This window comes from Nannospalax galili, unplaced genomic scaffold (genome assembly GCF_000622305.1).
Source record: "Nannospalax galili isolate Female #2095 unplaced genomic scaffold, S.galili_v1.0 scaffold386, whole genome shotgun sequence".
Classification (NCBI taxonomy): domain Eukaryota; kingdom Metazoa; phylum Chordata; class Mammalia; order Rodentia; family Spalacidae; genus Nannospalax; species Nannospalax galili.
In genome coordinates this window covers 882,757-907,887 of record NW_008356676.1, presented here as the reverse complement: position 1 = coordinate 907,887, position 25,131 = coordinate 882,757, and the positions used below count along the sequence as shown (strand labels likewise).

Genomic DNA, 25,131 nt, shown 5'->3' with positions numbered 1-25,131 from the left:
TTTTACTTTAGTCTGGTGGGTGGTGGCAGACCTCTATGCACAGAATTCTTTGTTCTACATATAAACTCAAAACCATGCTTCTGGTTTTTCAAAGTAGAAAATATAATTGATTTTCAAGGATAATTTTAACTGAAGCAATTTTCAGACTTTGTTTTATGTGTTCAATTAAAACTTAATATCCAGAATAAGAACCAGCCATTTCATGTATCCTCAAAAAATGTAAAATGGAAATTTGAGTTTTACTGAATTGATATCTTCATTATCTAGTGAGTAACCGTATGAGGTAAGACTTTCGAAGTGCTTCCTTTTTTAAGTTAGTAATTTTTGTAATACAGTAATCTTTCATAATGTTAATATTTATTAGACTAGAGCCTTTGTTCATTTAAGGAGTTTACCTTTTACAGTTATTTTCTTTTGGAAGATGCTATAAAATATATCAAGTACCCACTGCATATTCAGTCCCATATGGTATTTTAAGATAGGTCAAAGCTTCTGCCCATAAGTAATTTAGAGTCTACTTAAGGAGACATGTCAAATGTATGCAGAACAACAAGAAAACGTAACTAACATATCAATGCTGGAGAGCACCAAAAAGGGGACTAATAAATGTAGATTAGCCAGAAGAAACTGAATTGTGCTGAGATTTTTCAGTGTCGTATGTTTTTTGTTTCTTAATAAGCAATTAAACAAAATAGTGCTCTTTAGCTCTTGTAAGTAGCTGATTGTTACTTTACTTTCTCAAAATTCAGTAGTCTTTGTAATCAAACAGTGTCTATCTGGGAACTACCTACAAGCCAAAAAGTAAAATGGTACCCCAGTGTTTATATTAAAGGATTTGTTTATTTTATGTATGAAAGGCTATCTTATGTGTCATTTAACCATTAACTGTGTTTTTGAGGGAGGTGTTATCTTTTGAGGTAGTCTTGCTACATAGTCCTTTGAGTTCCAGTCTTCCTGCTTCATCCTCCTGAGTGCTCTGAGTATAGGCATGTGTTGTTATGTCAAGCCCTTAACAGGGTCTTTTAACATGCTTGGTGATCTGTTATTTACCTGCAGGGGGGTTAGGATAGCAAGTAATTGGCAAGAACTAGAAATTGGAGTACTAACTAGTAGACTCAAGGACTGATAACTGATAGCAAGAGGGAGGCATTGTTTAAACAGACAGAAAATCTTAGGCAGCATTCTGAGCCCTTTAGAAGAAGGATAAGCCAAGCTCTATAGACTTCAGAGTTTCTTTGTATTTAATTGATACTCAGTGCTTCTGAGTCATTTGAGAAATGTTAGATTGTTTGTATTTGATTCTCTGAAAGTAAAAAAATATAATGTATTTTCATAGACAGTCTTTAATCTTTAGAGGTAAACTATTATGGGCATATCACATATGAGAAAAGCGTGACTCAGCACTTAAGTGTGTAAGAAAAGTGTCACAGCTAAAGTGTGGGAGAATCAGGATTTTTGAACTTGGATCTGAATAGCTCTAAAATACCTACTTTCAGCCAATGACTTTGAGCTTCACAGCTTCCTTCCTACTCTTAAGTAGACTATCACCATACCCATCTAGTAAGCTTAAATAGGATAGTGTAGCATTTAGGTAGCAATAATAGAGTTTACTGTTAGTGTTACTTTTTTTTTTTTTTTCATGCTCAGAAAATGTACTGATGAGAAATACTTGGAATTTTGAATAAATTAGTTTTACTATACTAATTTTAGGCTTATTTTAACTGTTTCCTTTATATAGGCTCCTTCATATAGCTTCTCACAGTCAGTTTCCCCACAAATTTCTTACAAACCAAGTAAACTATGAACTAACTATAAGGAGTTTTGAGATTGACTGTTGAAAGATAACAAAAGCAAGTTATTAGGGAACATGCCGGACACTGTCCTAGTGCTTTGCAGGCATTGATGCTCTGTGAAGAATATGTTGTTAGGCCCTACAGCGAGGAAACAGAACACAGAGATTGAAACTTAGCAGGACTGCCCAATGCTAAATAGCAAGACTGACCTCAGATCCAGCAGTCTAGTTCTAGAATTCAAATACTTCTCTGTTTCACAACATATGCTGCCCCTTTAGAAGCATAAGTTTTCAATCTTCGTAGACTACCATACTGTGACTCTCTGGGCCTATATATGTGGAGTTTGGCAGGTTATTTTTTTATTGTTTGTTTTCTATTTGGTGCTAGATACTGAACCTAGGGTCTTTTGTTTGCTATGTAAGGTATTTGTTTCTGAGCTAAATCTCCAACCTTTGTCTTAATTTAAATGTTTCTTATCTGAAAATAGAGACTGATGTTACAGAGGACTGAAGAAAAATGCAATGCAGCATTGAACCTTGATTTATTTTGATGGTTACAATGAAAAGCTGTAGTTTTGTATTTGTCCACAAGATGGTGAAATTCTCATTAGTTTTTAATTTCTTGAAACACATAAATCATTAATCTATACTCTGCATTTCACACTATTTATTAATTTGTTTACAGCTCATCTGCTGGCAAGGCCAAGATTAGGACAGCACACAAGAGAATTATGATTTTGAACCACCCAGATAAAGGTAAGTAGTCACTGTTTTTCATATAGTGGATCAGAATGTGCTGTGAACTCCTTTCAGTTTACTTCAACTCATTATGAATAATTTGTTGTTAAAGTGGGAATTTATATGTCATGCAAGTAGAGATTTTCATCATAAATAAGTGGGCTTGTTGTTCAAAGTTCAGCAAGTCAACAGAAAGTGGATTTGTACTGTTAGCTTTCAAGACTTTAGTTCCTGGCTTTTATAGATACATATCTGAAACCATCTAATGTTGCTACATTTTGATCAAGAAGGAAACATAAGCTATGGACTTTGGAGTAGAAAAAACTGATTTGGGCATCATCTCTTATATCTACCTAATCTTGAACATAAAAGCATAAGATTTAAGGATTTCTTCTACATCTCTGTAATTTTTCATAGATGGTTGTGAATTTTTAAATTTTGTTTTGGAAGGCTTTGAGTATAAGCTATTTATTTCTGACTGACCAGGTTTTTAATGTAAATTTATCTTACAGAAAGACAATTATTATAACTTTAACTACACTACAGCTGCTTGATAGAGAAAGCCCATATGTTCATTACTGTTTCTGCTTTAAAATCACAGATGGTAGAAGGTTGCACTGTATTTCAGAAGTCAGAGGGGGGTGGGGGGAGAAAAGTGAAGTGTTCCTTAGATTCTTATTTACAGACTTTCAGTTTTGTAGTTATTTTGAAAAAAAAATTTTAAAACAAATTTTGGATTCCTGTTCATCTTGACACTGAAATAAGACATCCTTTTTCAGCTTTCCCAACTTAATTACTTACTATAAAAACTCTTTTTACTGAGCATCATCTCTGTTGGTTTTTGCACTTGCTGTTCTCTAGTGTGAATAAACAAGAGAATAAACTTTGAAAAGAGGTTTTGCTTAACATTTCTAAACAGCTTCAGCAGTTACCGAAAGATCCACTCAACTAATTTACTCTTCATTGTGTGCTTTCAGAGTAATTGACTGAACAAGAAATGTATTTAAGTGCCTCCTTGAAGCCCTCTGTCTCCTAAATGTCCTCTGTCCCTTCCTGGTCAAGTGCATGCACTTGCTGTGATTGATTGCAATAGTATCAAGCACTCAGTCTTTTAGATGATTGATAAGTTGTTGACTATTACTACCAGCAAGGAAGCAAGTTCTGAAATGTACCCAAGAGAATCTGTAGTTTCAGATAACTTTCATGAAGAAGAAAATGTTTACGTATGTAGTAGTATCTAAAAAATTGCTTGATTTCTTCTTAGATAGTATATTTATCAGAGATGGGATTGTTGATGTCAGTACACTTACCTGTCCCTTCCTGTCTGGTCTTTCATTGGTAGCTGGGTGTGAGAGAATATGCGTGCAAGCAGGAAGCCAGTGTTTTCTCTGGCTTCTGCTTCCACCTTCCAGCTAGTGTTGTAGCCTTAACATTCCCTTAACTTTTTCAAATGTCAGTTTTATCATATATAAAATTAAGGAGTTTATTCTAAAGTCTTTTTTTTATTTATGAGACAATGTAATCGTCAATTGGGTGGAATCTAGAATCACCTGGGAAACAGACCACTGGACATGTTTATGGGGGATTGTCTTAATTACATTAATTGAGGTGGGAAGATCTGCCCACCGTGGACAGCACCATTCCCTGGGCAGGGAATCCTGGACTGTATAAAATAGAGAAAGCAGCTGAGCACTACCATGCCTGCATTCTTTGTTGTCTTCTGATTGTGGATGCATTGGACCAGCAACTTCAAGCTCCTGCTACATTGACTTTCCTACCATGATGGCCTGTAGCTTGAACTGTGAGCTAAAATCAAGCCCTCTCCCCTAGTTGCTTTTATCAGAGTGTTTTATCACAGCAACAGGGATAGAAACTATGACACTCACATTTGGGAAGAAGCAGAGGCATAGTGAACTCAGGAATCTACTGTATGTGTTAAGTTGGAATGATGGCTTGAAAATCTGAAAATTATCTTTTGAGAAGTAACATGATTCTAAACCAAAATGTTTCATTGCCCTTGGAAAGAGAAAGCTAGAATATTTGCGAAAGCATAGCAATGGTCAGTGCATTTCTGTCCCCATTTTTTGTGATTATCCACCACAGACGTTTTGGCCAGGTCACCAGAAGGTGTGGTAATTACTTACAGACACTAATCTCCTCTAGCTGTGCTTCCCCCAGCTCCACTCAAAGTAACTTTTATGTTTGTTTTGTTTGTTACCAGCTGGTAGAATAAATTTGGAACTGCAAATGTGTGATCAACTATAATTTGTTACACATTTCATTATCAGGTTGTGCAAAAAAAAAAAAGTGAAACCAGAAAATTAATGTGGGAAATGGCTGGAAATAAATTTTTTGTAATTTGTTTGAAATGAGCATTCAAATGTGTTTCAGTAAAAAGTAAATTTTAAATTGCTTTAATTTAGGAAGATAGAAGAGTAATACATTAAAAAAAAAACAACCCTCAGGTCTTTGATCTAAAGATTTCTGGTTAACGCCTTTTTTTATATTGCTGAAGAGTTAGCAGTTTGATATGAATGCCTAGTTAACATACAGGAGAGGAGGAAAATGGGTAAATTTGAAAACTGTCAACTGCAGAAATTTCCTTTCTCCCCTCTCTCCATCTTTTCTTTTCTCTTTTTTTAAGACAGGGTTTCATGTAGCCTAGGCGGGACTCAAACTCATTATGTAGCTGAATGTTGATCATCCTCTTGTTTCCATCTCCAGACTACTGGGATTACAAGTGTGTGCCACTATACCTAGCTACTGAGGTGCTGAGGGTCGAACCCAGGGCTTCTTGCATACTAGCAAGCATGCAACCAACTGAGCGGCATCTCCAGCCTACCTGCAAGGATTTCTTACAGGATGCCTATCTAATTGATGTTTCTCACACTATCATGCCTCAGGCCCTGGGTTCAGTCTCCATGACTCAAGGGTCCAGGGGCATTCAGCATAGTTTGAAGGTACTGATATAATCAATAATTCCATCTTGAAAAAATTGCCTGCTAGCTGTCTAAAGATTTTCATAGAGGGCTTCCTGATTTGCAGTGCAGCCCACTCCATTGGTAGATAGACAGCTCTAGCTACTACAAAGCTCTTCCTTACATTTAGGTGGTCTACCTGCCTACACTGAAGAGATTGTCAGTCGTTTTCCATTTATAGCCCTTTCAGTAAAGATTCAGTATTCTCATACTTTTTAAATATTTGAATCAAAATTAAGTATTAGGGTTAAATACAAGTCACAATCATATTTTTAATATTTTTTCTTTAACTACACTCATTGTAAAAAGCCCATTTTTGAGGTCCTGGGACAAATAAATTACAACTTATTACAGTATTTTATATTTAAAGCATGTATTGAAAATAGAAGAAAGAAAGATGTGGGCTGTAGAGATGACTCAGTGGCTTACAGTGCCAGCTGTTCTTGCAGACGACCCTGTTTGAGTCCCAACACCCACATGGTGGCTAAGAACCACCTGTAACTCCAGGTCCAGAGAATCCAGTGCCTCTTCTGACCTCCACAGGCATTGCACACACGTGATGCATTTACATACATGCAAGCATAACACTCATACACATAAAATTTAAAAAAATAAAAATTAAAAAGAGGAAAAGGATGTGATCACTATGAGTCAATGTGGATTCCCTAAGAAAAACCAGTCCCTAATTAGTTTGATTTTCTTTTTTGGTAGATGAAATAGATTATTTTTCCCCACAGGACTCATCTTTTAGTCTTCATTTTAATATCATATTTAACTTTAAGACTTTGGGTTGTTTTATGTGAAGAGATCATTTTGTTTTCCCTAAAAGAATACAGCTTATTGGCTGGGAAGATAACTCAGTTGGCAAATTGCATGCTGCCTAAGCCTGATCACTTGGTTTGGATCCCTAGCACCCATGTAAAAGCCAGGTACAGCAGCATCAGTCAAGTCTGTGATCCTGGTGCTGAGGAGGCCAGGACAGGTGGATCCCTGATGTTCACTGGCCAGCCAGCCTAGGTAAATCAGTGAATTCCAGGTTCACTGAGAGACCCTATCTCAAAAAATAAGGTGGAGAATGATTGAGGGAGCTACATGACGTGAACCTCTATCCTTGACATGCCTGTGCACACACACATAATACATAGCTAGCTTACTCATTTCGTTATACACACACAAATGACTTGCACATAACAATCTTAAGTATTTTTTTGATGATGAGTGAATAAGCAAATGGCAAAAATGTGGCCATGCAAATCAATTTTGTAGTAAAATAGAACTGGGAATAATAACTAATATATATATCAAAATATTAAGACACTAAATTGAAATTGAACAACTGTCCTTATGTTTTAAAAATATTTTGTTTATTTTTATTTTATGTGTATGAATGTTTTTCTGTGTATGCGTGTGTACCACTTGCGTGACTACTACCCTCAAGGTTAGAAAATACTGTCAGATATCCTGACACTGGAGTTACATATGGTTCTAAGCAACCCTGTAGGTGCTGGGAATGGAATCTGGGTCCTCTGCAAGAATAGCAGTTGTTTTTAACTGCCGGGCCATCTCTCCAACCCTGTATCCTTTTAAAACATTTTTTTCAACATCTACTTAGTGTTCGACAGATAATTGTGATAAATCTTGAGGCTGTAACTGTGACCAAGGCCAACTAGGTTTTATCATCATAGACCATACGTTATACTGAAATGGAAGACTAAAGTAAACCCATTTCAGGTTTTAATAAGTGCAATAAAAGGTATAATGATCTAAGATGTTGTGTGAGAGAGGCACCTTAACAGAGTGTGGCTAGAAAGCCCTCTCTATAAGGCCTAAAGGATGAGAAGGAGCTGACTGTGTGACCAGTGCTGGGAAACAGAGGGGCTGACGTGTATAGAGGCTCTGGGAGAAAACTTATATGTCCTTCAGGAACTAGAAGAAAGCTAGTAAAGATAGCTTTAAGTGAGAGGATGCCCACATTTTTAAAAATAGGCTTACATTATGGTAACAAAGCACTATTGATTCTATAGAAAATGTTTTGTTATTGTGGTACTTGGGATCAGAGCCAGCTTGATTTCAAGGCCTCAGATAAGTGGTTTCCTATGAACTACACCTGTCTAGAGTTAGTTTTCTTTTCACTCTCGATTTATATGCCTACTCATTTTTAAATGTTATGTATTGATATAAATAACATAATCCTTATAAAATTTGCATTTTCTACACTATTAAAAACCATAGTGTAAACAATTATTTTATATTTTTGTAAATCTCTGTTCTGGCTTAGCAAAACATACCTGGATTATCATATCAGCCTCTGCATCCATTCTCTTATGATATGTAGTTTTGTTTAAATACATTAAGAAAATAGGACTTCACACAGATAGGTAGTTGGGAAAGGAAAGAGTTTTCCAGATGGTTGTGAATATTCTTTATTGTTACTAAACCAGAGTTCAGCAGTGGTAGTTTCTTAAAACTAGTTGCATTTTGGAATCTAAAAACCACATCAGTGAACTTCAAAAGTCTGTTAGATTAAAATCCATTGGCCTATCATGAACTTTGTATTGATTTCTACACCCAGGCATGATTTCATAACATCAGTCACTTGGAAGATATTGCTGCTCTGAGAGTTACAGATGATCCAAGTGCTGATGTATTTCACTGGACTACTATTTCTCAAGATGTAATCTGGGGACTAGCAGCAGCATCCCCCAGGAACTTGGTATGCAAACTTTTAGGCTCACCCTAGACCTACTGAATCAGAAACTATAGAGTCAGGGCCAGCAATCATATTTTACCAAGCCCTCCAGAGAGTCCAATGTCAGAGCGAATACTCTGAGGGAAAAGGAAATGTCAGCATGTCATCATAACCTCGCCAGGTTCCTCACCTTTCTCCTTTCAGACTCTGGACACTCAAGTTCTTATTTGCTTAACAGCTTCTTAATAATCCTAATGTTTTGTTGTTTCTGTTTTGTTGGGTGTTTTTTTGTTTTAAATTTTGTCTGGTTTTTGTTTTTGTTTTTTTTAATGTGAACATTGGTCTCTAACAAGCTCTTTTGCATTGCCAGAAGTAGGAGTAAAAGTTCCTTTTGAAACGTTCTGACAGACTGATAAATTGTCTAGTGGATTATTTAGAAGTCTGGTTTGGTAATCGCCATGGGACTAATGATGACCTACTTCAGGATGAAAAAAGCAAATGAATTTGAGATGTAGCTTTGAAATAGTCAGTAGTTACTTTTCAGTTGATACAAAATGCATACTGTTTCTCCTTGCGTTCTGAATCAAAGAGTTAGATGATAGTGGAATAGTTTATAAAAAGTGATGATTTAGAGAGGACAGGTAAATTTCAAATAGGATTAGGAGAAGAAGAATGTCGTCTGGATATTAGATGAAGCACTCAGTAGATAACCGGTGGAAATGGAGAGTAGAAAGTGGAATAGGTGAATCAAGAGTATGGAAGATGGGAAGATGGATTTAGTGGTCTGGGAATAATCAATTTAAGATGTTGTTAAAACTAATTTAAGAAATCGTAGAAGCCAGGCATAGTGGCATAGCCCTGTAATTCCAGTTACTCTGGAGGCTGAGGTAGGAGTTCAAGGCCTTTTTTGACTATAGAACAAGTTTAAGGCCAGCCTTGTCTCACAATTTTTAAAAAATGGCTTTGGAATTCATCTCATTAGTAGAGCACTTACCTAGTATGCACAAACTCCCTAGATTCAATTCCTCCTACTCCTAAGATAGATGATAGAACGTAGGTAGAGAGAGATGATAGATAGATCTTACTACTTAGACAGATGGACAGTGAGTGAGATAAAAAATAAAAATAAGTATGCCATGGAACAGGTCCAGGTCTAAGAAACTCAAACATCTGTCGATTATAAATGGAAAAGCCAGCAAAGAAGATGGAAGGAAGAAGTTCAAGTTGTTCGATAGAAGTTGAACAGAGTGCTGTCGTGTGGACCATTGAGATGAGGGTGGTGAGGTGGGCACACAGTATTTTTACAGTGTTGAAAGAATCCTGTGACCTTAAAGACAATTTCAGCTGGCACTGACTTAGAAGTGAAAGAAGGAAAAAGCTTGTATTGACTTTTCTGAGGTTTGTGAGGAAAAAGAGGAGACAAAAGGAGTGTGCTGCAGGAGGGGGTCATGGCCTTGAGGGAGAGAATGAACACAGGGTTGCTTTTAAGATAAAGAAACTTGCTGCATAATTTCGAGTAGATTTGTGTCAGTGAAAATGATCAACTAAAGAGCCTGATGATTATGAATATATTACACTTAAATTCAACATAAATGTAACATTCTTTGAGGTTCCTGGATCAATTATATAAGTATAGGAAAGAAATTTGGCAGTGTTTGATGTGAAAAACAGCAGTGGATATATAACTGATCTCAATACATGAAAGACTCAGTAGTAGGACTGCCAAAAGTTTGTATAGTCACAGTCTACATTGAAGGACATACAGTATCTTTATTAAAAGACCAAATCCACCACAATCTTCTGTGCTTGTCCTACATTCGTCTCACATCTGTTTACCCAACAGTACTGAGGCAATTAGACCTGATCTAGACTTTGGGGTCAGTTTCTTGGTGCCAGACTTTGAAGGACATTGACAAATAATAGTCAAAGAAAAAAGAGGAGGAATATACAAAGACTCTGATATGAGTAAATCATTCAGCAAACATTTATTGAGTACTTAATGTAAGCCAGATAATATACTAGATATTGGACAAGACAGTGAAAGACCATGTCTTCATGGATTTTTATATTTTACTGGAGGGACAAATAGCTCTTTGATAGATTAGAAATGGTCACAAGTTTTTCATAGTTCCTTTCATCAAGACATGGTCTCTTCCCTCTCCCTCTGTATTCATGTTGGCCTTGCCACTTATTTTGACCAATAAGATACAGCAGAAGTGGCAGTGTGCAGGTCCCAAGACTAGGGTTCAAGAAGCACTGCAGTGCCAGCTTGTACCCTGTAAGAGCCTTAGCCACCATGTAAGAGCACCAGCTCCTGGCAGGATTCAAGACCAAGGAGAGACTCTGCAGCTTCTGCTAAGGCCCTCCTGCATCCATCCTGGACCATAGAGCCCTGAATGGACCCAGCTTTGAAGAACTGCCCAGGATCCACAGAAGAATAAGAATTTTGTTAAAGTTGCTGCTTTTATCCACTGGTTGGTAGTGGGCTCTTATATAGAAAAGGCTGATACAGAAAATATTCCATAATGCAATGGATGAGTGCCTAAAGAAAAGGAAAGCAGAGCAGAGGCAGAAAGAATGGCAGCTAGAGGGAGGGTGGATATGATTTTACTTATGGCCATCTTGGAAATTATCCATGAGGAGATAAGATTTGCTCACAGAACTGAGGGAGGATATGCAAAATCGAGGGAAGAATATTTGAAGCAGAAGAAACACCTCATGTAGAGGTCCTGAAATGAGAACATAAAGTATGTTTTGGGAATTGTAAGCAGATCTGATGGAGCATAGGAAGCAAAGGGAGAGTGGTAGAAAACAGGATTGGCAAGAATGACTGGGGCCAACTGATGGAGTAGCTGGTAAGCCATGTCAGCAACTTTGGGTTTTATTTTTAAGCATTAAGGGAAAGATATTCTTTGATTTACAGTCTTAGAGTTTACTTTAGCAGCTATGGAGAAATATGTCAGAAGTAAAAACAAAAATTTAGTTGCAAAATTAATAATCCAAGAGAATAATTCCAGTTTAAATAGGGTTGTTTGAAGAAGAAAGAGAAAAAAAAAAAAAAAGATGTAATTCAATGGCTACTTAGAAGAGAAAGCTATGGGGTGCGGGGATCTCTGGGCGTCAGCTGCTAGCATGGCGCCGGTCTCCTGCGTGCACTGGGAAGCGGCGGGTCCTGTGTCTGCTCCGCGTTGCTGGCGGATCTCTGCTTCTCCGGTCTCTGTGGGTCTCTGCTACCGAGGCTGGCCCGGTCGAGTTCCGCCCCAATTTCACCTGTGCACTCTCTCTCTAAGTTCGGTCCATCAGCTGCCGGGTCTCACGAGGGGAGGGGCCGGATGGCTAAAGCTGGGTATCCGTGAGTCGATGACGGGAGGATAGCTCCCCCCGGGGAGACTGGATCGTAGGCAGTAAGACACAGAACTCAGGTCAGTCAGTGTGGTACAGCCCCTTTATTCAGTGACTCAGCTCGGCTCCAAGTCTTACTAGGAGACAGTAGAAGAAGCCTTAGCTGATAGGTACTTTTAGGATGCCTCATTTACATAGGGCGGTGGGCTTCTATCAGGCTATCAGAGAACGCCTGATTAAAACTTGGTAGCTCCTGTGCCGGAGGGCATGTATCTTGTGACGGACATTTCAAAAGTAAGTCGGAGGAGAGCAGAAGGCGCCCCGCTGAGAAGAGTCTCCCCAATCGCTGAGCCAGCTTGTGGCTATCCGGACATGGGGAGACTGCTACCCTAAACAGCAGGGGTCCCGGACAGAATGCTTAAAAAGCATTGATGATGGATCAGTGGTGAGAGAAAGTGCAGAAGGGTAACACGTAGGGTTTTAGTTAAAGAAATGGTTAAAGAACTTGCCCTACTGAAGAACTTAGTGGGGATCTCTGCAATACCAAATATTTAAAGTGTAGCCTGTGTGTGTGAAGTTCCTTATCCATGACTTTATGAGGGCTGACTGGTTTTCACTGAGAAGAAACTGAGTATGGGTAGTAAAGAGTTGATGTCTATAGGGTAGAGTAGTTTTCTGATTGTAGTTATCTTAGTTCCTCCTCACATTAGTCATTTAATAATTTCTGAGGCTACTAGAAGAGAAGAGTGTTCCTGACTCTAGAACTACAACAGTGGAAAAAGTGCCACTCAGGAAGAGGAAAGGAACCTGACATTAAAATTTGGAGAATAGCTTGTTAAAGATATCGTAGGATGTACTCCTTTACTGAATGATTTTTTGTGTATCATACACAAATCTTAATCATCTTTATACCCACTTCTGAAAAACGCTTTATTGAGATAAGGTGTTCACATTGCTATATGATTTGGTTTATTGATTTAAACTGTGCATTTCAGTACTGAAAGATACATTAGGAGATATTTGGACCATCACCACAATCAGTTTTAAAACATTTTCATCCCTCCAAAAGAAGCCCCATACCTTTTAGTCCCCATGTCCCTATTCCACAGATGGGCATCCTTGTGTCCATCTAACGCTGTCTTTATAGTAGTTGCTTTGTGAGAAGCTTCAACATCATGCAGTGCTAGTCCTACTTCTTTGGGGAGCTTGTTGGCTATTCTGGGTATCTTTTGATTCTAGATAAATTTTCCTAACAGTTTTTCAGTTTCTACAAAGGAGTTTTGATAGGAATTGTCTGCATCTGTACATTAATTTGGGGACTCTTGGTGTTGTAACAGTGTTAAATGGTCTGATCCATGGGTATAGGATGGTTTCTCATTTATTCAAATCTTCAATAATTGCATCCAACAATCTCTTGTACTTTTCAGAGCATAAATTTTTACTCTTCTGTCCAATTTTTTATTATTTTTGAAGCTATTGTAAATGAGATAGTTTTCTTAGTCTGGTTTTCGGGGTTTTCAGTGCACATGTCTAAATGCAGTTTGTATGCTGGTTTCCTGTTCTTCAACTTTGTTGAATTCATCTATTCTAATAGTTTTGAGTATGTTTATGTGTCTATGAATAGAGAGACACTTACCTCTTCCTTTCTAATCCAGATGCCTTTTGTTTCTTTTTCTCACCTGATGCCTTGGCTTGAAACACCAGTAAAATGTTAAATATAAGTGATGAGAATGGGCATCTGTTTTATATCTGATCTTAGGGAAAATCATCTAGTCTTTCCCCATTAAGCGTGGTACTAGCTGTAGAATTTTATGGATGAAGCTGAGATACAACCCCCCAAAATTCACTTCTTTACTGTTTTTACTTTGCTAGGTGCTTTTATCATTAAAAGGTGTTGGATGTAATCACCCACGCATAACATACTTACCTATCTGCGTTCTGTTTTTATACTTCTATGAAACTGCTGGTACTTGACAAAAATATAATGGATAGTCCCTTACTACTTCCTTCCTTCTCATCAAAGACAGGTACCATTTCATGAGTGTGCTCAGGGTTATATAACATGGAGGAACTTAAGACATGGTAACTCTTTAAGAAATTTACTATGACTCACTTATGGTAGACAGACATACTTTATAAGATAAATCACAAGGAATTCAATCTTCAGAATAAGAAAGATCTGGGATTGAATTAAGAGTTTGAAAAAGGTATACCAGTGGTTAGTATGGCAAGAAGTTAGTAAGCAAGGAATTCTATAAACAGAATAAGAGGTATTACGATGCGGCGATTCAGAAGAATGCAGTCTCTGGCAGCCCAGATTAGCTCTGTGGCTTGTGTTTGGCAAATAAACTTTTGTGAATGCAGTCTCTTTATTTAATAAAAATAAGAAGCAAACCAGTACAAATGTGGTTGGAAGGATTCACTGAGCCGGTAGCCTTGTGGTCTTAATTGTAGTTTACTGCATGTTACATATATTATAGTGCTTCACAGAGTTGACATAATTCTGTTGTACATTTTTTTTCTAAAGTTTATTTTTTTTAATATTTTTAAATTGAATAACCACATTAGAAGAAGCATTTCATTACAGCTTTAACATATTCAGTAACACATTCCAGAGCAAGCATACATCTATTTCAAAGGTGGCTATAACTTTTTAGGTTCACAGTTGAATTAATACAGTCATACAATATTGAACTCAGTATAAACCATGTAAGACATAAAATTGAATGAGTTTTTACCCTTTAAAGAAGATTTCCATTCCATTTTAAGATGCTGTTTCCTACATTTTTAATGCTGCCAACACGTTTGCACGTGTGTCTTTAATCTCTATGTATCTGATTATTACTAGTCACAGTTGTTTACATTTGGATCCTTAGTACCTAAGTATGGATTTTTTAAAAATAAACTTTAGAATCAAAATATACATTTCATAAAAGTATACCAATATTGTTACAGAATGAAGCACTCATCCAGCCAGTGCCTAGACTAAGGGCTGGCCCCAGGTCCCTGCCTATCAGCGCTCCTCATGCACTTCTCTGCTCACTTCTCACGCCCCACAGCTAACCACCTTACTCTCATCACCATGATTAGCTTTGCTTGTTTGGAAAGTTCTATAAATAAGTAGAATAATATGGTGTGTATAGTCTTCTGTGTTTGTTTTCTTTCACTCATTATCTTTCTGAGGTTCATTTATCTAGCAGTGAATGCTGTGGTTGTGATTTGTTCATTTCTATTGATACTTGCTATTCCATGATTTGAATGCCATTTATCCTTTTTCCCCCCCTTTGGTTTGTTTGTTGGGTTTTTCGTTTGTTTTTGCTTTTTAGATTTATTTTTTAATATTTTATTATTTTTATTTTACGTGTATGAGTGTATTTTTAATTATGTGTTTGGGGGAGGGAATATGTGTACCTGAGTGCAGGTGCCTGCAGAGGCCAGAAGAGGGTCTTTGATCTCCTGAAGGTGGAGTTAGAGGTGTTTGTGAGCTGCCAGTTGTAGGCGCTGGGAGCTGAACTCTGTTTCTATTGCTATGACAAAACACTGACCAAAGACAACTTGGGGGAGGAAAAGGGTAAGCCAAGGCAGGAAACTGGAGGCAGGAACTGAAGCAGAGACTGTGGAGGACACTGCTCACTGGCTTGCTTCTTCTGGCTTGCTTCTTCTGGCTTGCTCAGCTACCTTTCTTACACAAGTGAGGCCTACCTGCCCAGGGATGCTACTGCCCACAGTGGACTGGGCCCTCCCATATCCATCAACAATCAAAATGCCCAACAGATATGCTCACATGCCAATCTGATGGAAACAGTTCCTCAGTTGAGATTTCCTCTTCCCAGGTATGTGTAGGCTGTGTCAAGTTGATAATTCTGTCTCAAAACCCACAAAAACAACCAAAACCAAACAACAACAAACCTAGCCTGCCAGTTTGCATGTATGTGTATATTCACCCATAAATCTAGAATCATGGTTGGAATTGTTCCAGATATATATTCTGTTTGTGGAGAATTTACATCTTACAATGTTGAATTTTCCTATCTATCTATGAATAAGATAGAACTTTCTATTTCTTTAGATCATCTTTGTTCCAGTAACATTTTACAATTTCTATGTTTTAGTTTTAATTTACTAAATTTATTGCTAGGTATAATTTTCGTTTACTTAAAGGTGTCAGGAATTGAGCCCAGGACCGGGCACATGCTAACCTGGTACTTTCCCACTTAGTTACAATCCCTAGGTATTGATTTATTTTATTTCTTGGTCTTTTTGAGACAGAGTCTTTTAATAACTCAAACTGACCTGGAACTCACTATGTAGCCCAGGCTGGCCTTGATCCCACATAGAGCTGCCTGCCTCTGCCTCCCAAATGCTGGGATTAAAAGGTTTGCACCACCACTCCTTGCACCAGGTATTGGTTTTTTAAGTGCTGTTATAAATTGTGATATTTCAAAAATTATTCTGTAGTTATTTATTGCTAGGGTACAGAAATATTGATTTTTTTTTCAGATATATTTATATTGAATCCACCAACTCCCTTAATTCATTTATGGCAGATATCTTATTCCCAACCTCAGAACCAGAGTTTTCAACATTTTACTACTAGTAGTGTCATTTGCTATATTTCTGGTGGTTTTATCACACCAAAGAAGTGTCTTCCTATTCTTAGTTCACTAAAAGCTTATTATAAAGGTATTTTGAACATATAATGAGGTGAACCACATTGCTTAATATTTGAATTAGTGAAAGTCAATGTTGCATTTCCGACATAAGCCTAACTTGGTCACAATATTTAATCTGATTGGATAATTGATCATTATGTTTTTAACTTATGCTCATAAGAGACATTGATCTATGGCTTCCTTTCTTGTGACATCTTCAGCAGACTTTGTTATCAAAGGTAATACTGGGAATATAAAAAGTTGAAATATGGTTTCCCATTCATCTGGTTTGGCGGGGTTGTTGATAAAATTCTTGCCAGGATATTTTTTGTTGAAAAGTTTTTAATTACAGATTCAATTCCTTAAATTGATAGGATGCTCTTGATTTTCCATTTCTTCTTTTACTGGTCTTGATAGGTTATGGTTTTCTTTCACCTAAATTTTTTCAGAGCTTTGACATGAAGGTGATTGGTTTCTAGTATGATGTGTGTGTGTCATGGCATGAGTGTGGAGGTCAGAGGACAGCTTGTGAGAGTTTGTTCTTACCACCATATGGAACCTAACCTTTGACTTTGTCAAGTCTCTCTCTTGAATGCTAATTTCTGCTTGATGTCTTCATTGATACATTGAATTATTTAGAACTCAGCTGATTGACTTATAACATTGAGCTCCCCCAGATGTGTTTGGTATTGATTTCCCAAATAATTCCACAGTAGTCAGTTAACATAGTCCACATCAGTTCTGCTTAAGCATTCAGTGGTATAGGACTTGTTTTTGTTTTGATTTTCCCCTTAATTGCTGGTGATTTTTCTTTAAAAAAAATTTTTAATGAACTTACTGGAAAATGGAAGTACATATAACTGATCTATAATATTTTCTAAACATTCTCAATTTTTAAGTCTGCCTGGTCATTGTTAACAGAACACAGTTCAAGTCCCATTGCTTGTGATTTTCATTTTTGAAATGTGCTGAAATTTGCTTTATTGGCACATGGTGAATTTTGGTAAGTGTTCTAAATGTAGTATAAAAGAAAGCTCTGTCCTGCATTTGAAGGGGGAAGTGTGTTGCATACATCAGATCAAGTTTGTTCATTGTGGTATTTGTTTTGTTGTTCTTTCTCTAATTGTTCAATGAATTATTGAGAGAAATGTATTAAGCCTCCCAGTGTTATGGGTCATTCATTTTTCCTTTTGAGTTCTTTCAGTATAGTGCTATATTAGGCATATACAATTTATTTTTACTTTAATTTTATTTTATTTTTTGGTCTTTTTTGAGATAGGATCTACCTGTAGCCCCAGCTGGCCTTATCTCATAATACTTATTATGTAGAACAGGCTGTCCTCAATCTCACAGAGATCCACCAGCCTCTGCCTCCCAAGTGCTGGGACCAAAGGCCTGTGCCACTACACCACTCTTATCATTTTTCATTTTCGCTTTATTCATTTTGCCTTAATGTAGTTTGCAACTGATAGTTAGCACTGCAATCCTAACTTTATTTTTATTACATCTTTATATCATTTGAAAACAAAGTCTTTGTAACTAACATGGAGTTGGCTAACTTTTTGTAAATTAGCCATATTCAGATAATTTTTCTAGAATACAGATATATTACATCTATTTATGTCCACAGTTTGATGAGTTTGGGCAAATTCTTCCACCTATGCAGTGTGGTAGTAAGTCATAGACCACATCCATCCACTGTGAAGGTCCAGCCCTTAGTGCTTCCCACTACCAATCCTCTGCAGCTTGGGAAGTCATGGTGCTGCTCTCCATCACATGGAGCAGGCATGTCTCTCCTAGAACATGATACAGTGGAGCTGTATCTTGGTGTCTAGCTTCTGTACCATAAAAGCAGATCATACTGTTAGGCTTATGTGGTGCATGTTCCCTGTCTCAAATACCTGTAATAAGGAACTGGCTGACTTAGTAACTTTCCAGTGCTTTTATACTGATGTGTTTGTGTTTGTACTTTTTATCTCTCCTAATTGGTGTCAAAAGAAGGATTGATCTTAAACATGATGGTTCAGGATAGCATATTTAGTGGAAGTATAAACATACACTGATATTAGGAAAGTTGATTGCTGTATTTAAATAGAACCAAGAGGATTCCTCATCCCCCCCCCCGAAAACCCCTTTGAAAAGGACTGAAAAATTACTCAAGAGCATTTTTTTTTTTACAATAAGTATGTATAGGATATGTATCCTGTATTGTGCTATCAGTCAGGGGCCAGAAACTGAAATTTTATTATATAGATAACAAATTGTTCGAAGGGCTGAAGGAGCAAATTCTGCACTTGGCCTAGAAGAGTGACTCCACAGTTACAGAGCTGCTGGTCAGACAAACTTCTGCCTCTTCTGCAAGAAACAGTTGCTGCCACCGCTGCACCACACTTCCTGCATATGTCTGTACCAGCAAGAGTAAAGCCTGACGAGAAGCCCTTTCCCTCACTTCATCCTCCCACGCCTCTCAAGCATGTGCCCCTAATTGGTGGAACTTAATTTGAATCAAAGCTGTGTGGAGGATCTAGGAATTGTAATTTGGGTCCAAGTATTAATAGGTAGAATGAGAGTCACAAAGGTCAATCTAAACTTTCTACCAAGTACATAAACCCCAAGTCCAGTGTCCCTGTAGTTTAAAAAGGATGAGTGGTAGAGAATTCCGCAATATTTTGAATGAACTGTCACTTTCCTCTAACATTGCCATCAATAAATAAACTTTTAATAAGACCTCAATCTTATGTGACTTGGGTTCTTTTTTCTGTTTAATGAGTTTATTATGGCCCATGATTTAAATGCCAAGGATATATATTAACAGTTAAAGGTTATATTTAAGTTTAGTTAATACTTTAATATTTTTGAGGATACACAAAATGCCTGTCAACTGCTTGATAACTCTAAAATTTTAAACAGCTGACCAAGATGAGCATTATCTATTTCAAGGTCATTCTTAAAGATAATCATGAAATCAACTTATTTCATAGCCATGAGAGTTATGAACTTTCTTTGTAATTCTCATCATGTATGATATATTCCTTAAATGCTTATAATATTTCAGACCTTGATATGAAAATGTCAGTAGTATCCTCAAGGGAAAAAAAAGCTAAATATAGCTCCCCCAGCATTGTCCTTTCTATTACAGCCCCAAAACATCTGCTTTCCCTGATTTTTTTTTCCTTTGTAAAGTAGGTTGGTAAGATATGAATAAAAGGCTTAAATAAAGTCAGGGCAGTTTATACCTATACTGTCTGCATGCTTTTGGTTTACTGAAGCCTTATGATATTTGCAACCACTATAGATAGTTTGCATTTAAGAGAAAAATAGAAAATAGAGACAAAGAGACTGTTGAACTGTAATATGATTGTTAGCTTAAGTAATGGTAGTGTTCAGGATTAGAAGTTGGAAGGAGTGTGATGTTTTCTTTTAATGTGACACTTTGGGGTTGTTGTTTTTGTATGTCAGATAGGTACTTTTTATGATTATGATGAGTCTGCATTTGAAATTCCCTTGAATTTTCTGTTTGTATTAGAAAGAATTCATCTCAAAGAACTCTAAAAACGAACCGACTTAATTTTATTTTAGAGCATTGTAAATCCAAGGCTACACTGTAAATACTCGAATGGAATCACTTCAGAGACAGAATTTCTTCTAGCACCATTTTTTAATCCCTCATTTGTTAGTATTAGTTCATTCATCTGTATTAACAAATACAATTTTTAGCACTGGATATTACTTTTAAATATGCAGTTTTAAAGGTGTTTTATTTTGTAAAATCTTATAAAATATGAAAAGATCCCTTAGATGGATTTGCCTTTTTCTTAAAGGTAATAAATATTTATTGCTTTACAAGAAAAGCTATGAAAAAACTTTGTTACTTTGCTTACCTAATCACGTGCTATTTCCAACCATACTACGGTCAAATGTCTTAGTGGTGAAATGTTTTCCAGCTGATCATAACTCACACTTTTCTCAGAACTTATATCTTGATTGTTGGATATCTGCTACATCACTAAAAAAGTTTATTTTGTGCTATTTTGATTTCTGATGAGCATATAAAATACTTTTTCAGAAGAAAAATATGTGGGAAAATATCAGAATTACATTTTTTTCTGCTGTATTGACTTTTAAAATGTCAATAATGGCACATGCTTTAATCCATTCATTTTTCTTTGTCTTCCCAGGTGGATCTCCTTACTTAGCATCCAAAATAAATGAAGCAAAAGACTTGCTAGAAGCAACCACCAAACATTAATTGGTGCTCAAGGAATACACTAAAGAAAAAGAAATGCAAGACTTTAAAAGCCCTGCAAATTAGTGTGAACTATGGTCTGAAGTTTCATATTGACCAAATCCTTTCTTTCATCATTAAACTATGCAACAATAAAAGATGAATAGCCTTGTTTTTTATTTCCTTTTAAAAGAACCTCATAAATTCTGTAGCAGTGCTTTGTTTTGTAGTTATGGGGGGTATGTGTGCGTGTGATAGCGATATTACACTTTTAAAGACTTCTGTTACATTAGCCCTAACCCCATGCCTCAGACTCATGCAGAAAGTTTGACCGTCAGGAATGTCCTGGGGTTTGTGAGCAGAGTAGGAACTTTCTTTGCAGTGCTCGTGTTTATATTCTCACTGTCCCTTGCTTGTTTAGAGGATTTGAGGACTCTGCCTATGTAAGGTGCTTTAAATGTTCTGAGACTAAATAGTGGCTGCTACCTCCTGGGGAAATGATCTAATGTGTAATGTCATTTACTAAATGATGACCTGTGAAGTAGTGATTAGAACTTATTAAAGGACTCTGCTCTCTCTGAGACCATATAGCTGAAGCATGAGGACTTGGAGAGCCACTAAAATGATTAAAGATTTGTAAAATGAGCCCTGTGAGGAATGGCTGAAAAGAGCTGGGAAAAGTCTAAGGTGGTTGTATTTAATTATAGTCTTCCTATGCTGTATATTTATTCAATTATTCATTCTTCTAATATTTATTGACCCACCTATGGTGTGCAAGGCACTGTAGTGGGCTCTCGGAGAGAAGTGTGGATCAGTCATGCATCCTGATGCAGAGGAAGTTACGTAGAGAGAAAAGATAAATCACATAAATAATAACTATCAGACAGGTACAGATTATAGGCTAAAGAATGTTTTAAATCTCAATGCTTGGGAAAAGTCTTCCTGGAATGAGTGATACAGCACTGGGTTTTTAACAAAATCAATTCAAGATACCATTTAATTGGTGAGTTAGTCTTGTTTCTCCCGAGATCAGAATTAGCAAAAATACACATAAATGAATCATACCTAGTAAGGTCATTGTAGGAAATAAGGTGTATAAGTAATTTAGTCATGTAGCAAGTACTCAGTAAGCTATTCTTTTACTGCCCCCATTTAATTGATTTTATCTTTTAGAATACATTGGATTAAGATTTGAGATATATTCCAATAATTATTTATTTTACTCTTGAATGTGACTTGGGAAGGATTATTGGCATCCATGCAGCATCAACTGAGGCTGGAGGAACCACTTCATGGGGCTGCACCTTAGAACTGGCTGTTGGTTAGACCCGTAGCCCTTTTACATGGAGAACATAGGGCTGCTAGAGCATCCTCACAACAGAGCAGCTGTGCTGTAGGAGATAGTTGTCCAAGAAACAGGAAGTGGAAGCTACTCACCTTGTCTTGGGTCTAGAAACTGTAAGGGTATCCTAAATCAATGATCAAAGAGTTACAGAGCCTACCTACATTCAAAGTGGAGAGTCCTTTGTGTCTTTTTAGGGAGGCCTGTGAAAGAATCGGTAGTCCTTTTTAGCATTTAGAAGGGCAGGGTGGGAGGATTTTACCCCCTTTATTAAATCATCTTAAGGCATTAAAAATTCAGTCATGCAGGTGTGGTGGAGTACCTATAATCTCAGCTACCTAAGTGGGTTAGACAAGAGGAGTGCAAGTTCAAACCAGCCTGGGAAATTTAGCAAGACCGTCTTAAAAACAGAAATGAACTTTTTCAAAAAAAGAGTTGGAGATATAACTCTAATAAAGTATTTGCCTAGCATGCACAAGGCCTTGAGTTCAGTCTCCAGTTACATAGTCATGTGTAATTTAACTATAGATCCTTGGAGTACAAGCTCAGGAAGTTTCAGTTGACACAGCTACTACTTTAGGTAGATAATAATTCTCTATCTAAATGGCAGTGTAGTTATAAATTGGATTTTGATCAATCACCTGCCTTCAATTCCTTATCATCTGTAAAGAGCCTTTTTGAATGGTTACCTATCTTCAGTAAAGATTGCTTTTGCTTATTTGCTGTCATTGCATGTTCTGCTTAATTAAGCATGTGGATGCTGCAGTTTCTTTTACATCTTAGGTACGTCTGAGATGAAGAAAGACCCTTTAAAAGCACAACTACTTAACAGAGAAAATGCAGGTCTGGTGAACAGTTAAAGAAGAGCATGGAGGGCCAGTTAGATTGTAGTTAGTGGTACCAGTCTGTAGCATAAAGTCCAATGTGGAAAGAAGTTTAATAAGAAGGAAAGACTGCTGAATGTAGCAGGCATTGTTCCATTTAGTCTTCAGAGCACTTCGGTATGTTGTTTGAAAGACATTTTCACCATTCAGGACAGAAATTACTAAGGCTGAAAAGATGCAAAATACATTCATTGTTAATATGCGTATGTTCAAACTAAGTAGAAAAAATGTTCAATACAGGTGCGTTTGTCCTCATACTTTTTAATTAACAAGAAAATTTAGGAGTTATGCTGCTTATATAGCAAGGCCATTAAAGATGACATTATCCATGTACAGAAAATTTTTGGTTGTCATGGGGAATAAAGAAAAGAGCTTTTTATGACTTATCTTCAACATGTTTCATAATTAGCTAAAGATAGTTTAATGACATTTGTGGGAGCAGATCCTAATGCCAAAAATAAGTTTCTCTGACTCCAGCAACTTGGGATGAGCTGCAGAGTATTTCCAAGGAGGCTGTCTTATTCCATAGAGTGGGAACCACACTGTCCACAGACACCCCACCTCTCCCAGCTGCTGATTTGCAGAAGGCTCTGGCTACAGGAAGATCTGATGAGAGTGAGAATATGTCAGCATCCTCCCTTGCTTCTAATGGAAACACAGCCCAAAGAGTATATTCCTTTAACACTAGATCAGTTTCTACTTGTCAAAAACATTGTGTGACTTAGGAACCAAAATTTTATTTTTCGTGTAGTTATACACATTAGGAAATTAGAATTTGGTCAGTATCATTTATTAGCTGCAAATTTGGGAAAGTTCCCTGAACTCATTTTTATAGGTGGACTCTAAGTGATCTGGATCGTTGCCCACCAGCAGAGAATTGCTAGGCATGATAGACAAAGAAAATGTTCTTTCTAATGACTTTTTATGAGCTGAGTAGCTATTGTTCCCAGTTGAGTGCTCCTTTCCTCTTTTTATTGTTGCTGAGCCAAAGAATTTATAAAAAGCCCCTTTTTTATTATTAAAAATCCTATTTCAATTGAAATTCAAATTCATTAAGTTTTGTTCTCTACCTTCCATAGTAACCCATACCCCTCTTATCTCTACAACAGTGCCTACCTGCACTGGTCAACATTTTAAGTCTGAGCAGGCTTCTGCTAAGACCTGGTATGCTAAAGGTCAAGGAACAATATAATTTTCATAAACCAAATATTGTTTTAATTTTTTTAAAATTTTACATGTATGAGTGTATTGCCTGAATGTATTTAAGTGTACCCGTGTTGTGCAGTGAGTGTGGAGGTCAGAAGAAGGTGTCAGATTCCCTGGAACTGGAGTTACAGATGGTTGTTAGCTGCCATGTGTATGCTGCGAATCCAGCCCAGGTCCTCTGCAAGAGCAACCAGTGCTCTTAATGACTGAGCTATCTCTCCAGCCCCGAAACCAAATATTTTAATTATAGTTAATATTTGTTAAACACCTATGCAAATATTCTACCTACATTGTCTTTTAATTTTTATAGCTATACTAAGAGATTGTTGCAACTATTATTGATTTTACAGGTGAAGAAACAAAGGCTTAAAAGGAGTTAGGAAACTTTCCAGATTACAACTCTATTTTAAAGATGGGAGTGGGTTCCCAGTTCAGTTTGGCTTGACCTTGAAGCACATGCACCAAGTATGTGGAAAGCAGGCAAGTAACAGGGTTTCTATCACTTTTGGCTCACTCTTGTAACCTTGGATCATGATTGTGAAAAAAAAAAGACATATATGGAAGGATCCAGAGTCATTGTGCATCACAAGCAATGGGTAGCTAACATCTGTAATTCTGCCCTGAAAACTTGTGGTGTTCTAATTGCACATAGCAAAGTTGCAGCTGTAAAGTTTAACAGTGTGGATTTCTCTGGCTCAGAGGGTCTATAGAAATCTCTGATGAGATTTCATTTGAAGCGTTTTGGTGAGAGTGTCGCGAGCCGGGACTCTGTCCAGCAGAGTCCAGGAAAGACGACACAGACACCAAGGTGAGGTTCAAGCTTCTATTTCTCTTTCTTCCTTTATTCTCTCTTATTCTCTGTCATACATTCTCTCTCACTATGATGCTGTCTCCTACCTCTGTCTGTCTCTCTGTCTCCTCTGTCTGTCTCTGTCCTTATGATGCTGTGTTCCCCATGATGCTGTCTCCTACCTCTGTCTGTCTCTCTGTCTCCTCTGTCTGTCTCTGTCCTTATGATGCTGTGTTCCCCCTATTACACACTTCAGCTCTTTATATAGCGTTTCCAACAGCCCTCCCCCCAGCCGGTACCAATCAGGGCTCACACACGTGCAGCGGCCAGGCAGAGTGTAGCTCATAGGCACGTAGCAAGATCATCAGGCTGGCAGCACCTGTTTTGGGGCTCACCATACTTCAGAGTTGGGGTAAAAAAGCGGGATTCACGAGCCTTGGCAATCAGCCAAGAGTTGAAGTAAACAGCACGAGGTTTGGCAGCCAGCCAGGGC

General features: G+C 37.3%; 1 protein-coding gene across 1 annotated transcript in view; it reads left to right on the top strand.

Moving 5' to 3' along the window:
- Positions 1-20,580, top strand: part of Dnajc15 (DnaJ heat shock protein family (Hsp40) member C15) — a 60,789-nt gene extending 40,209 nt beyond the window's left edge. The window contains exons 5-6 of the mRNA XM_008854677.3: positions 2,478-2,548; positions 20,370-20,580. Of these exons, the coding sequence (XP_008852899.1) occupies positions 2,478-2,548; positions 20,370-20,440 (142 nt within the window). The 3' untranslated portion in view covers positions 20,441-20,580. The remainder of the gene's footprint in view (positions 1-2,477; positions 2,549-20,369) is intronic.
- Positions 20,581-25,131: the final 4,551 nt, after the last annotated feature.